Source organism: Pinus tabuliformis, chromosome 8 (genome assembly GCF_031772625.1).
Source record: "Pinus tabuliformis cultivar Carrire ecotype Pingquan chromosome 8, CPIR1, whole genome shotgun sequence".
NCBI lineage: Eukaryota > Viridiplantae > Streptophyta > Pinopsida > Pinales > Pinaceae > Pinus > Pinus tabuliformis.
The window spans coordinates 1,877,372,341-1,877,388,410 of NC_142294.1; the positions used below are offsets into that span (position 1 = coordinate 1,877,372,341).

At 40.4% G+C, this 16,070-nt stretch overlaps 1 protein-coding gene across 1 annotated transcript; it reads right to left on the reverse strand.

Annotated features, from left to right (window-relative positions):
• Positions 1 to 313: 313 nt before the first annotated feature.
• LOC149243879 (lipase-like PAD4) lies at positions 314 to 3,609 on the reverse strand. The gene is made up of 4 exons (XM_089374648.1): positions 3,339 to 3,609; positions 2,389 to 2,713; positions 1,500 to 2,255; positions 314 to 1,223 (listed from the first exon to the last, which is right to left on the reverse strand). The coding sequence occupies exons 1-4, from the start codon at positions 3,365 to 3,367 to the stop codon at positions 447 to 449; spliced, it is 1,887 nt and encodes a 628-aa protein (XP_089230774.1). The 5' UTR covers positions 3,368 to 3,609; the 3' UTR covers positions 314 to 446.
• Between the last annotated feature and the right edge of the window lie 12,461 nt (positions 3,610 to 16,070).

The following is a 16,070-nucleotide window of genomic DNA, read 5'->3' on the forward strand; positions in this document are numbered from 1 at the left end:
TCTCCCGCTTTGAAAATTTAAGCGAAATGCAATCTGCCGCTTTGAAAATTTAAGCGAAATGCAATCTGCCGCTTTGAAAATTTAAGCGAAATGCATCTTAATCGAATTCTCTCTGTGCCATTATGGTTCTCGATTGTCTCAATAAATTCTACACTTTGAGATTAAAGCAAAACGCATTTCTTCGTTCGCTTTGAAAATTTAAGCGAAATGCATCTTAATCGAATTCTCGCAATTTAAGCGAAATGCCTCTTAATCGAATTCTCTCTATGCCATTATGCTTCCCGATTGTCTCAATAAATTCCACACTTTGAAATTAAAGCAAAACGTATTTCTTCATTTATCATCAGAGCTTTACATTACGCTGATCACGCTTATTTTAAACATACGAAAGGAAATTACATCTCCAAAACAAGAAAATTGGAGCAAGGTTCCACTAATCTGCAAATTCAGCCCTTACAAACTTCCGTTTCCATTATTTCATACAGAGGAGATCTCCACTCTGGGAATCGACTTTGCTTGTATTCTTTCCACTCTTTCCACCACTCCATGAAGCTGCTCCCTTCCAAGAAAACATCCGAGGAAATATTGCGATCATTGATTATTTTTGTCGCATAACCTTCAAACATTTCAAGACTTCCTAGCTTTTGGTGCTGCCCCTGTTCCAGTTTTTTCATTTCCTTCAAAGCCTCTTCTACTTCTGCCCAAAAGCAGGAGTCCTGAGTGAGGGATGCAAGCTTTGTGCGACCGCTCCGACCCCTTGAACTCCGAGTCTTTTCTTTCTCTTCCGTCCATTTCTGAAGAACTTTATGGCGAGTGGGTCTGCCATCTGAAAGATAGTTTCCTTTACCCTCACCCTCAGACATGCGATAATAATGTGCAATATCCAGAGGCTCCACAAGCCTTCTATATGTATTGCCAGCATTTATCCACTTGTTTTGAGATTGGAAATCATTGGGCAACTCATGTCTCTCCCACATTTCAATAATCTCATCCCAAAACCCGGCAAGCCTTTCCCTACGCAAATTAGTATCGATATCCTCATGCTTCCTGAAGGAATCATAATATGTGATGGCATTTTCCTTCTCACAACGCTCTTTAGACCACTCAAGCTCTGCCATAATACATTGTTTCTTGCTTAATTCAACTGCTAGCTTAGCAACGTTTGTGCTATGTTTCTTTTCCATATTTCCTGCTCTTTGTAAGGCAATCTGTGCATGGTCATCCTGCACAAAGTCGAATTTTCCAATTCAAGAACACAAGTCTCTGTCAGTAGTTAAAATTAAAAATGTTTCAGAGATGCAGATAAAAGTATAGCAGAATTTTCAGTCAAGCTGAGAAGATATCCTTTTTTTTCCTTAACAAAGGAGCAAATCAACAACGCTAGTTCATAATACTTTAATTCCTAAGACTGCAAGGCATTTTATTTATATAAAAACTAACTACATAACATTTATATATTTTTTTATTTGTTTTTTCAAAATTTATTTTAAGAAGATTACCTGAGCACCAACACCAATGGCTTCCAGCTGCAATGACATTCCCATCTTGTCAGAAGATTCTGAATCAGGTTTTGCAGTTCTTCTCCCACTTATGGACTTGTCTATGACATGATTCAAAACAGAGCCATACTCTACATGCTCCGAAAAACAGTCCTGTACAATATTACCATAAGTTTTTTCGTGGCTCTGCATTGTCAAATGAAGAATCTTCAAAACAGTCTCAGAATTATCAATACAAGCTGCACCTTCGCCTGAACAAAACATGTAAGTGCCAAAAGGTCTATATGGGCTTCTCTTGACAAGCCCATCCAACTGCCTTCGAGAGTCAACCCCATAGTTTGCCATTGTATCAGTATACAGCAAGACATTGTGAAGAAGAGTTCTACCAGCATCTTGAATAGAAGAATCAGGTACAGTTTTACTGTCATTAGCCATTATGCCTTGCCAGTAAGGCAAGATAGCAATCAAGGGTTCAACGATTGACTCAAATGGTGCAAGAAGCATTCGAGGAACAATATCATGCTTGGAAACCACATGACAGAAGTTGCCTGCCCAATTTTCACGGCCAACGGCTTCAACAAGTCCTACATCTCCCACTAGTGGACTTCCAAATGTTATGCACAAAGGGGAACTTTGCCTGAGCCTCTTTTCCAGTACCCATAGTGTGGCCAAAGTTGCAACTGCCCCTCCTAAGGAATGACCCACAAATATAATGGGTTTGAGTTGCCTTTGTTTTGAGTCCGTATAAATCTGCATCTGTTTGATCAGAGAACACACCAACAAAATGTTATTTTTCCTTTTTCAGAAACATCATCTCTAATAAGTGAAGAATATTCCCTCTTTTGTATGAAACTAAGACCACTCTGTTCTGAAGGATAGATTAATTTACCTTTGCTTGGAAATCGGTATTCTCCATAATATGGAGGAACAACTTCAGAGCTCCCTGGTGTACAAGGGCTGGTTGCTCATCATTACTCTTGAGGGCAGCAGAGAAGACCTTGTTATCAGTTTGTATGTTGCCCTCTCCATATTTACTATCTTTCACAACAAAACTTTCTATTTTATGAAATGAAGGGAAGGCAACATATGCAATGCCTTCATACTCATTCAGAGTATAACTCTCTGCCTTGTTTGCAAGATGTGCCTCTTCCCAAGCCTTGGACAATAATCCACAAGAAACAAGGAAATTTGCAATCTCCTGATCAACAGTGAACCTGCAACATCATTTCTGTAAATTAGAACTAATACTGAAGGAGGAGGTCAAATACCAGAATATTTAATCTGTCATTACTAGGCTGAACCAAATTCCCAGGATTCATTGCAGGCCAGACCATTATTTACCACATCCCATTCAAAATTACAAAGCAAATGTCGTCATTTTATTACTTGAGAAACAAATAACAAATATACGGAGCTTACTCCACCGAAATAATCCTAAAACCTTCCAAATGCTTAAGAAAAATAATTTTAATATGCGAAGCAGCTTTAAAATATGCACCTATGTATGTGATAGGGAGATATGCACCAGAAGCTTGAATCAAACCCATTGCAATCAACATAAAAAATAAAGAAAAGTTTACCGGACAATCGATTCTAACCTGAAAGAAAAGCTCTAATTTACCCACCACGGAAATTCAAAATTTCGGAGAAACACAGTAACTTCCCTTAAAAATGCAATTTTCATCTTTAAAAAAAAAAATCCTTCAATATCTGAACTCTACACCGGCCAGTCCATTCAAAATACAGACAATTTAATTTGATAAGAACAAGAATTAATCAAAATATGAAGAAAACAATGGTATCTTGCAGAAAGAAAATGATTTTCTTGTTCATCCTTACAGCGGGGTAGACGAGTATGATTCCATCATCTGTTATTTGCTATTTTGATTTGATTTGCTTCACAATGCTGTTGGAGTTGAGCGCAAGAATTCGCTTTTAATACATCTTGGGCGTTTGGGCGTGGCCATTCCGAGAAGGAGCCCAGCAATGTCGGAGAAGCATGGGGAAAGGTATTTCGTGCCTTCCACCCTTCAATCTCTCTTTCGTGGACGCAACGCAACCATATGTCGGAATATCCAGGAAAGTGAAATCCAACCCAACGATCATGTCGGAGAAACTTCCTATTCCACCGCTTCACTCGATTGAAGATCCGGGCAATTCTGGAAAGTACAGGTTTCTTTTCTGGGGCCCGTTTAATTTGTTAATTTGGGATGGATTAGTTGACATTATAAGTTTGACCGGTTATTCTTTTGTTAATTCGGGGCCGCGTAGTCTAACGAGGGGGAGGCGGAGGCGGAGGCGGAGGCGGAGGCGGTGGGGGTGGGGGTGGGGTGGGGGCGGAGGCGGTGGCGGTGGGGGAGGCGGTGACCGCGGTGGTGGGGTGGGGGTGGCGGTGGAGGCGGTGACCGCGGCGGTGGGGGTGGGGGTGGCGGTGGAGGCGGTGCCGGCGGCAGTGTTAGGTGGGGTGGCGGTGGGGGTGGGGGTGGCGGTGGCGGTGGGGGCCGTGCCGGCGGCAGTGTTAGGTGGAGGCGGCGACCCCGGCGGTGGGGGTGGCGGTGGAGGCTGTGCCCGCGGCGGTGTAGGTGTAGGTGTAGGTGGAGTTGCTAGGAAAGTTACTGAAATTTTGATTATATTTTGAGAAAATTGGGTAAAGATTTTTGTAAATCTAAATTATAGTTGTTAAACTTTAAAATTTTAAGTGTCTTAGATGTTTTTAATGGTGTTGAATCTATTTCCACTATCAAAAACAGGATTCAAACACTGCCTTTACAAGATTTTTTGAAATTTTTTTATCCAAATTCAAACCACTTTTAACGGGTAGACAAAACGTAAGAGGTCCTCCACTATAAGGGTTTCCATCTGTATTATTACTAGTGGAGAAGTGAATCTGACCAAAAGGATTGGAGGTAGAAGCAACAGAATCTGAACAATCCCTCCACCACATTAGAGAACTTGACAGATTATTCGACATTATAAATTTGACTGGTTAACATTATAAATTTGACCGGGTATTCTTCACAATTTTAATGTTACAAAGCTTTCAAAGTTGTTAAAACTATATATAAACAATAAAAATAAAAATTTGACAAAAATATTTTGCCTACGTTCCCAAAAATAACTCCGAAATCTATACTAATTTAACAACACCAAATAAAATGTTATGACACCTGCCGAAACTTTGTCTGACGGTACGTTGTGAACAGTCAATCGAGATAAGAATGTTCACGCTTTGTTTGATGGGACGTTGTGAACACTCAAATCGACTACATCGAGATAAGAATGTTCATTATTTTTTTAATTCTTTTAAGAATTTTATAGTATTTTTATATTACATTTTCCAATGTTCATAATAAAATTATATTTATATATTTTTAATAAATTTGAACAGTCACTTTGGTGTTTTTAATACAATTTATACAACAAAAACATTGCAACCAAATCAAAGAACAAAGAAATACACTTTTTTTTAGAAATGGTATAGCTCAATATTAAAGACAAAGTCTAGCTTCTATAATTCCTTATGGCTTATTTTCCAAATATGTCATTATCAAGCTCACAAGTATATTGCCTTGCCTTATAAATTGAGATAGCAATAAAACTATATAGAAAAACATTATTTGAGTGGAGCAAATGCATTTAAAATTGAAGGTATATATAAGTAGGAGCAAACGAAAACTAGGTGTGTTTTTTTTGTTTTTTTGGTTATTGGTTATATTTGTGATGAAAATTTTCAAGAATGGGAGGGGAGCTTATTGATTTTACTAATTGATTAGGAATTTCTAAGCACATTTATGATCTTTTCCCCTCTCCAAAATGGACTATAAATTTAGACGTTCACTCTTTTATTTACCCATCGATGGTATTTGTAGGGATTTTGTGTCTTTTTATTTCCCCATCGATGGTATTTGTAGGATTTTGTGTCTTTTTATTTACCCATCGATGGTATTTGTAGGGATTTTGTGTCTTTTGGTAAGAATTTATTATCTTCATGAGCATGCAAGGGATGTTTGTGCCAGACAATATTTGACTAGTGGCACAACACTCTTATCCAACATGAAACCATAGCTTACAGAGTGCAACATGGGATATATAAAAAACTTTGGATACAAGAGCATACTATGCTCCTCCTTTGAGCGAGCTTTGGTGCTTAGTCCACGAATGGAACTCAAGGTATGAGGCCCACAAAAGCCTCGCATAGCTCGATGGACTGAGTTGATGCTGAGATTGGGAGGTGGACGAGTTATTGATGCATGTGTTGTCCTTGATGGCAACTCACTTGTAACAGAACAAGTATATGGTAACTAAATGAATCCACATGTCAATTCAGAGGTGATAGAATGATGGAACAGAATACCATAATGATAAAGGTGTAAACAGGACGTGTTTACGGATCTGACAGAATGCATGGCAGTTCAAAGGAATCATTTCAGAGGAATGATAAAGTTAGCTCAATATTAAAGACAAAGTCTAGCTTCTATAAATTCCTTATGGCTTATTTTCCAAATTTTGTCACTACCAAGCTCACAAGTATATTGCCTTGCCTTACAAATTGAGATAGCAATAAAACTATATAGAAAAACATTATTTGAGTGGAGGAAATGCATTTAAAATTGAAGGTATGTATAAGTAATAGCAACTGAAATCTAGGTTTTTTCTGTTTTTATATTTTATGGTTATATCTGAGATGAAAATTTTCAAGAATTCGAGTGGAGCTCGTTGATTCTACTGATAGGTTAGGAATTTCTAGGCACATCTAGGATCCTTTCCCCTCTCCAAAATGGATTATAAATTTAGATGTTCACTCTTTTATTTACCCATCGATGGTATTTGTAGGGATTTTGTGTCTTTTGGTACAACTTTATTATCTTCATGAGCATGCAAGGGATGTTTGTGCCAAACAATATTTGACTAGTTGCACAACACTCTTATCCAACATGAAACCATAGCTTATAGAGTGCAACATGGGATCTATAAAAAAACTTTGGATACAAGAGCATACTATGCTTCTTCTTCTTTGAGCGAGCTTTGGTGCTTAGTCCACGAGTGAAACTCAATGTATGAGGCCCACAAAAGCCTCACATAGCTTGATGGACTGAGTTGACATTGAGATTGGAAGTTGGACGAGCTGTTGATGCATGTGTTGTCCTTGATGGCAACTCACTTGTAACAAAACAAGTATATGGTAACTAAATGAATCCACAGGTCAGTTCAGAGGTGACAGAATGATGGAATAGAATACTAGAATGATAAAGGTGTAAACAGGATGTGTTTACAGATGTGACAAAATGCATGGCAGTTCAGAGGAATGATAAATTTGGAAGTTCAAGAAATATACATAGGTTCTGTTAAGCCAAGTCGTGTATGCACACAAGTTTAGTGAAGAAAAGTAGCATATGGTTTTTGCGCCATGGTATTCTAAATACTAGGGGTCCTTACCATGGTATTGGCCCATAGTAATGAGTGCAACAATGGATATTTATCCCATCAAAGATTAGCACCGACACTTGTGTCGTTTTGACCCATGGTATTGGATAAGGGCTAAACTATATAAAGAGGTGAAGATCAAAGTGGTAAGTGTGCAAGTGAAAGGGTTTTTATTAATATTTCAATCTAAAGTATATTTGCATTGTAAGGACCATAATTGTCACATTGATATGAAATAATTATGCACCTATGACTACAATGATGGATCAGGATCATGAGACTTGAAATGACTTTTCATTGTATGATATGCTCATGGATTGACTAGATCTAAGTATTGATGCATGTTTTTATCTCTGATTATTATGATCTGGATCTTTCTAAAGTTCTGAAGAGCTGCGCAATTTTAGGTCAAAATCTGCAGATCTATACTCTGGTTCGTCTTAGGAAAAGTGCGTATACACGCTAGTTCACTTCTGTAAAGTCATGTATATAAAGTAAGGGGTTTATGTTCATAAATGACGGATCAACTTGATCAGTGTTGTTGTTTCTCTGATGTTTGTCAATGATGTCCTCGTGTTGATCTGAGTTGAGCGATAATGTCTGAAGTAGATCTAATTGAATGATGAAGTTGAAGTTGGTTATTAATTTATTGAAGAATGTTAAGATTACTTGTTGATTGTGATTGGAGATTAGAGACAGTTCTGTGATTGGTTGCAGTAGATCCGAGTATGATTCAGTGCTCTTTTCGGAAATTGTAGTGGTCAAGTTTTCAGATTTCAGTTTTCAGTATATTAAGATCTGTACGCGGGTTTCTCTCCAGAAAAGCGCATATGAACGCGGGTTGCCTTAAGTGAAGTAGCGTATACATTTTGGAAAATGAATGATCAGGGTTGCAGTTGATTCTGTGTGTTGATGCAACATTATAAGTTCAGTTCTATGTACTGGTTACAATGATCTGACTGTTCTAGTTGATTGGTTAAGTTTTGAATATGTATCAGTTGTTTTGGTTTCAACAATTGGTTAATTTTGTGCGTCAAAGATTGATGATTGAGCATAAGTGTTGATATTGGATCTAGTCTAAAAATTTGATGAAATGTGGTCCATGGATGTTGCTAAGGGTTGGAGCCTTTAGTGAGGAAGTCGAAGTTTCTTGCCAGTAGTAGCTATGATCAGATTAGGGGGTTGGAGCTCCCTTCTAGTAGGAGCTGGAGAATGAGTGAAGGTTATAGCCTTCAGCAACTGGGTGCCTGCGTAATGGTATGAATCTACACCAGTACAAGAATGTAAGAAGTTTTTGATATTCATAAGTTTTGAAGATTGAGACGACAATAGCGGTGGTTTTCTCTCACATTGGGTTTCCACCTTAAATCCTGGTGTTCATGTGTGTTTACTTATGTGTGATACTTTATTCTGTTCTTACTACACCTGTTTACTTCTTATCAAATACCTGATAAATCTCTGACATTCTGGTTCAAAATTTAATAGATAAATAATTAGTCGTTTTACAAGTTTATTGAGCATACGCTAGTTTCTTTTACAACAGTCACGTATATACGCTAGTTGGGTTTAGTCAAGTCCCGTATACATGTTATGAAACCAACTCACAAAAAGATAGAAAAGATAGATGAACGCTTTATAAATAAGCCTCTTCGAGGGGGCAACCTCCTTTACATTACACAAATGAACAATTCTCGGATGATTCAAATGACTAAACCTCCCTTCTATATATAGGAGTCTAAGGGTCATAATATAATCAAGCCAACATAACAGTAACAATATAAAGGCACAAAAATAACAATAGTGGGTTTCTATGGGGCATACTAATAACAATATGGGGACAATAGGGGCACAATAATAACAACATGAGATACAATGACAATGTATTTGACAGGAACGAGCGCGCCTGAGTTGTTGTCGCGCGACTGACCTAGGCAATCACTACGCAGGAGTTTGAGCTTCGGCCTCCCTTCATGGCCCCTTGGAAAGCTCCACCGGAGGGGATCGATCCTCAGCAGGCCTTCTCGACATTGATTAAATCATTTCCCCCACAACGCCCTCGACCAGCAGTTTTGAAATTCATCAAAAAGCTAGATGTTCTTCAAGAAGTCAACCTGCCTCCAGTTCTTCCACGCATGGTTTCTTTGTCCCTAACAGAAAGAGGACTTATAGGTCAATTCACAGGCCTCTGGCCTTCTCCAAAAATTGTTCAAAGATGGGTTGAAAGGAACTGGTCCGAAAAAATACAAGGGAAAATCTCCATCAGATTCTGCGGGAAAGGGTACTTCACCTTCCACTTTGAAACCAAAGAAGATAAGGATCTAATTTTCAGAAACGGGCCCTATTTCATGGACGCAAGGGGCCTGTACCTCAACAAATGGACCCCAAAATTCGATCTAGAGCTGGATGTTCCCAGTGCGGTACTGGTCTGGGTTCGGCTCCCTCACCTCCCTCTCCATTGTTGGGGAGATGAATCTGTTAGGCCATCGGGAATGCAGTCGGCAAATATATTGATCGCAGTGAACCAAAATAAAATATGCAAGCATGTGCATGGATCTATGTTGAAGTGGACCTTGGCAAAGGCCTCCCGGAAGCCATCAAGCTCAAAGTGGACGACTGGAGCCATATACAGCAACTGGATTACGAGAAGATCCCCTTTAAGTGTAAGGTATGTCACGAATATGGCCACTTTGCCAATAGATGCACTAAGCTTATTGATGTAGAAAATGGACCACAAGAAGAACAATGGGAAATGGTAAAAAAAAAATAAAAAAATGATCTCTTCAGCAAAAGCTCCCCTTGATGCAGGCCCTTCGGCCTCCCTTGCAGCTCATCCCACCCCTTCCTCCCCTGCTCCCTCCAAGCCACCTCCCCTCTCCCATCCTCAGACCCTCCCCTCTTCCAACCCCTTCTCAGTTCTCTCCCCCCTGATCCCCAGGAGTCCCCTCTCCCTGAAAGCCAACACCAGGACACTACCGAATCCTCATTGCCTCTTATTATCTCCTCTCAGCCTCTTCTTGAACCTCCCCTCAACAGAATTACTAGGAGCTCCTCCAAAGATCACGGGGGCTCTAGTGAATCCTTCAAGAAACTTGCCCGGGCAGGAAATCTGCCAAGCAGCATCGGGATGAGAATGCACAAAAAGACATAGCAATGGGAACACAGACACCCATAGAAACTTACATTCTGGGGCAGCAAGACAAAGGAGCAATCAACAAGGACCAAGGGGGGCGAGCACCTCCCCGTACTCTGCATATCCAATGATGAAAATACTATCTTGGAACATCAGGGGACTTGGGCACCCCTCTAAGGTAGCAGCCCTAAGGGATCTTATCCTTTCTGAGAAGCTAGGAATCATTCTGTTACAAGAAACAAAACAAAGCCACAAGGAAATGAGTAAAGTTATTGAGCAACAGAGACAGTATAAAGGCAGCATTAGTGAGGCAAGAGGAGCCTCAGGAGGAGTAGCAACAATTTGGAATCAAGGTATATGGAATTGTATTTCGGAAACATTAAATCAACACTGGATCAAAACAATTTTGGAAAATAAAGCAGATCAGCAAACCATTATCATCTACAACATCTATGTGTCGAATCACTACAGAGATAAGGAGAGTTGTTGGCATGATCTAAAAGACAGTCTGGATGCAGAAGAAAACACTAACATTATTTTTGGAGGTGACTTCAATCTGATCCTCCACGCCAATGAGAAAAGGCGAGGCAGCTTTACACCTGATCCATACAGAATACATTTGGAAAATATCATGCAGGAGCATGATCTTTTGGACGTCCCTCCAAAAAACCGTAGATACACATGGAATAACCGCAGGATGGGTGCAGGTAACATCATGGGGCGGTTGGAAAAAATTCTCATTAATGTTTCGCTTCTCTCTGCTTTCTCCGTTGGATATGCTAGCATTCTAACGTGCTCTGCCTCCGACCACTTCCCAATAACTCTAACGCTGGAAAATCACAGGCCCCTTGGGCCCATCCCATTCAGATATAGTTCCCTCTGGAATGATATACCAGCAGTTGCAGGAATTGTTTACAGTTCTTGGATCCAGCACATGGAGGGATCTCCCAGTTTCATTTGGGAAAGAAAATTACGAAAAAAAAACAAGCTATAAAAGAATGGGCTAAAACCAAATACCATGAACCAGAGAAGGTGAAAAAAGAAATCAAGAATAATCTTGAGAGTATACAAAGAGCAATAGAGGAAAATGGCCTTTCCCAAGAGAACAAACAACAAGAAAATGACCTCTACTTACAGCTATACCGAGTTAACAGAGAAGAGGAATCAAAATGGAGGCTCAAATCGAGGCAACTATGGTTGCAAGGGGGAGACAAGAACTCAGCATCTTTTCACAAATAAACGACAGCTAGAAAGATAAGGAATAATGCAAGCTCCATCCTAGATGTTGAAGGTGATAGACAAAGCACTCAGGAGGACATTCGAAGAGCTGCTACAGATCACTATCGAGACCTGCTAATTGAAACAAAGGAGGAAGAGGATTACACAGATCTATTGCAGCACCTTCCAACAGGGATAAGCAGGGAAATGAACGATAGCTTAAACAAGGAGATCGATGAGGAGGAAATTAGGAGATCGATCTGGACTCTTCAACTTGATAAAGCCCCAAGACCGGATGGCTTTCCCATTTTCTTTTATCAAGCATTCTGGGGAATTATAAAAAAGGACTTGACAAAAATGCTCAATTGGATCCAACGAAAGGGAAAAATAGGAGGATATACCAATGCCACTCATCTAGCTCTCATCCCCAAAGAAAACAGGCCATCTTCCTTTGCTCGTTTCAGGCCCATATCACTTTGTAACTCCTCCTATAAAATCCTGACAAAAATCATCGCTACTTGCTTAAAGCCTCTGCTTCCTTCTCTCATTTATGAAAATCAAGGGGGATTCTTGGCCAACAGACAAATAACTGACTCCATTTTGCTTGTGCAAGAAGCCATCCATTCGAGTCAAACCAGAAATGAGAAAGGGTTTATTCTCAAGCTTGATCTGGCCAATGCATTTGACAGAGTAAGACACTCCTTCCTCTTGGCTGCTTTGAAGAAGATGGGATTTGATGATCGCTTTCTCAACCTCATTCGAACCTGCATTTTGGGGCCATGGATCTCCCCTCTAGTAAATGGCAGACCAGGAGAAGCATTCCAATCCTCCAGAGGCCTCCGACAAGGTTGCCCTCTTTCTCCTTATCTCTTTATTTTAATGGCTGAATCCTTTAGTAGGGCGTTGGATTTCAATCGGAGGGTTGGCTTAATCACAGGAATAAAATTTGGGGACGGGGTCAAGAATATAAACCATTCACAATTTGCCGATGACACCCTGCTGATTGGAGGGGCCTCCACTACAATAGCCAAGCGCTTCAAGTCTCTCCTTGAAAAATACATGAGTTACTCTGGCGGAGTGGTAAATTAGCTGAAAAGTTGTATGTATGGCTGGAACACAGTAGTACAGGTGCTACACAATATTGCCAACATTTTTGGAGTCACTTGTAAGTATGATTGGACCCACTTTTATTACTTGGGCATGCCTGTAAGTGCTGGACCTTTGAGGGCAGAAGTCTGGGACACTATAGTTGACAAGATGAAAAGAAAAGTGCAGTAGTGGGGGTCCATTTGGCTCAACCCAGCTGGTCGCCTCATTCTTCTTAAGTCAGGTATCTCTTCTCTCCCCCTATATCATTTTTCTCTTCTTCAAGCTCCGGCCTCCTTCCACTACAAAATGGAAATCATCCTCCGCCAATTCCTATGGCAAGGGGGGGAAAATGATAAAAAGAAATTCAACTTGATTAATTGGAAGCAGGTTATCCAGTCCCAAGACCGAGGAGGCCTTGGAATTAGATCTCCTAAATTTCTCAATTTAGCCTTTGGAGGCAAAATTGTTTGGAGACTCATTACTGGACTCCCAACTTGGTGGAAAAAGGTACTGGAAATTAAATATCTAAATTTTCCCAGACAACAGCTTCTTGATTGAGATATACCCAATAGAGACTCCTCCAAAATTTGGCGATTATGCAAGAGAGCAATTCCCTTAATCGCTCAAAATACTTCAAAAATCCCCAAGGGAGGTGCAAGCATCAACATTGGAGCTGATAGAATCATGGGTCAGCAACCAATAAATAGACATGGGGGAGTCAACCCTATCCTTTCCTTTTTTGAAAGAACAGGCATACATTTCCTGGACCAGATCTCCCAATGGGATCCACACACTCTTCTTTGGTCAGGTTGGTCCTTCCCAGCCATTCCCACTGGCCTTAATGCAAGTCTTTCTATCCTCTAATCCCATCTACACAGTATAGCTCCAGTCAAAAAAGAACTATCTTGACGGGTTTCATTGGGACCCATTTGGATCCCTTTACACCATCCAAGTTGCTCACCACTACATTTGCAGCATCAACTACCCCATGCCAAGCTAGAATCACTGGAAGGTCGTCTGGAAATCTAAGGCAAATCCAAAAATCAATTTTTTTCTTTGGACCCTTCTCAAAGGGAAAATCATCACGACCGAAAATTTGCAAAAGAGGGGAATCAATGGTCCCTCTCGCTGTCCTAACTGCTTAGCTGTTGAAGAATCAATGCATCATCTCTTTATTGAATGCCCTTTTTCCATCAATTGCTGGAGGAACTTATCTCCTAACAATCAAATCCCATGGAACACCCAAAACACCATAGGAGAAATACTTTACAATTGGTAAAAAAACTACCCTGGAAACACAGGAAGAATAACAAAGTGAAGAGAGTCTGGGATATTCTTACCTACAATATGTTATGGAACATTTGGCTGGCACAAAATCGGAAGGTTTTTAAGGACAAGGATTCAACTATTAGAAGTCTTTGCAACAAGGCAAGGAGTCTTGCCCTTGAAACCATCTCAGTTAAGAGTCAGAGAAGTATAAACTTCAGTGATCTCAGCACAGAAGAACGAAGCTTTATTGGATACCTATTAGAAAAAAACACCAGCAATCAGATGGGCAGCACTGCTAGTATCAAAAACCACAATGTTCCCCCTAACTGGAAAATCAGGCTAAAAGAAGAAGAATTCGTAGTCTGTATTAAAAATAGCAATAGGCATTATCTTTGATTCGATGGGGCCTCAAAGTCGAATCCCGGGGTAGCCTGGGCAGTTATATTTAATGCTAATGGGGATAACATCCTGTCTTATGAGTGAGGTCTTGGCCACACTTCCAATAACAGAGCAGAAGCCTTGGCCCTTTACCAAGGTCTTATACAACTTAGGAAGCTTGGTATAGACACAATCACGATATTGGGAGATTATCATCAGTGCAATGGTTCAGAATAGGGATCTTCCCAATGCTCTTCTACAACAGATTATAAGACGGTGTCAAATCTTAGGACATTCCATAAAAGATTTGTGCTATTACCATATTTTGCGTTCTCTCAATAAAATTGCTGACAGTCAAGCCAACAAAGCTTGTGCCAGGCCATTGGGTTGCCTAGTCTGCAACGGTGTGGAATCATTTTAGTACTTACCATGATGAAGACTCCTCCTGTCACCGATCAGTTCTTCAGCACACCTGATATGATGGTTTGGTCAAAGATCGGCCTTATTCCCCCTGTGACAAAGATCTGCATAGGGATCTAGCAACTTATTGAAATTATTATTTCCTCACCTCTCGTCAGTAGATCGGTCGTCCTTCTACCTCCCGGCCATCCCTCCCCTACTCCTCCGAATCGCTCCCCCAATTCTCCTTGTCCCCTTTCGGTTCTCCCCTCACGCTCTGCGATCTCCCTCTCAACTTCTATTTATGCCTTTATACTCATCTCTCTCCGCATCCTTTCAGCTCCCTGTTTCGCATTTCTGCCTTCACGCACCGCTTGCTTGCCTTTGAGCTCTCTGCAGCCCCTCCTTCTTTTGTCTTAGGCTACTTACCTCTGTCTGGATCGAGATCAGATAGCAACTTTGTCGCCCAGCAACATCTTCTGTGCGTGCAATCAAGAGCAGCATTACAAGCCCTCTCTTTGGTCTGCTCTTCTCTACCAAGTCTACCACTGCTCTTTAAAGTTTCTGGAGTTCTATCAAAAGCAGCGCTTCAAGCCTGCCCTTTGCTCTCAAGCATAGCACCCACCTATGGCAAGAAGTGAAGATTGCCTTCACTGTGCTGACCTCCAAGCAGAGCTCGAACAATTAAGAGCCTAGCAAAGGATTTTGGACAGCAAGATGGATAGTCAGCAGATGATCATGGAGGCAAAGATTGAAAATCAAAGCAGGCTTATAAAAGAAAAATACGAGGCTGATATAAATCTGTTCCTGCACAGGGTTTCATATTTACATGAGTAGTTCAGATATCTCTCCAACAAATGTGCTCATGCTGAGGAGTCCATAGAGATACTGAAATACATGATGGAAAAGAAGAACGCCCAGCCCTCAAGCTCTTCAAGTATCAAGTGTGATGATGAAGCGGATAAGCCTGAACAATCGACAACGAGGCAAATCAGTCATATAAGCATAGATTGAAGATGTTCTGTAAATGTTGTTTCCTTTTGTTTCAGTTTGTAAGGATTTATTTCTATTTAACTTTCACCTCAAAGCCTAGAAGGTAGGAGCAAGGAGGATTTTGTAACTGTAACTCCTACTCTCCTCGCACCTCATGGAATCTCACTATGTATCTCAGGGGAACAACCTTCTCCACTTTTTTTTGAAATATAATATAGCAACCGATGATGTTAAAAAAAAAGGGATACAATGACAATATTAATGGGGGAATCACTAGTATTATAGGGGCCTAACATGCCCCTCTCCTTCCGAAAAGCGTTGTCCTCAACGCTTGAGTAGTTCTGAATGCTTCTGTATAAAATTCTCATCCTCCCATGTGGAATATTCAGCAAATAAGTTCTTCCACTTGATGAGATACTCTGAAATTGATCAAATTCGTAGTTCTCGAGTTCTTGTTTCTATGATTGCTTCCGGTTCCAATATGATTTTTCCTTCCTCGTCAAGCTCTGGAAATATTTTTTGAACTGGGAGCTTGTCACCTATAACCTTCTTTAAACATGAAACATGGAAAACTGGGTGCACTCGAGAAGCTGCATGAAGCTCCAATTTGTATGCCATAGTACCAATCTTTTGTAACACCTTGTATGAACCATAATACCTTGGTGCTAATT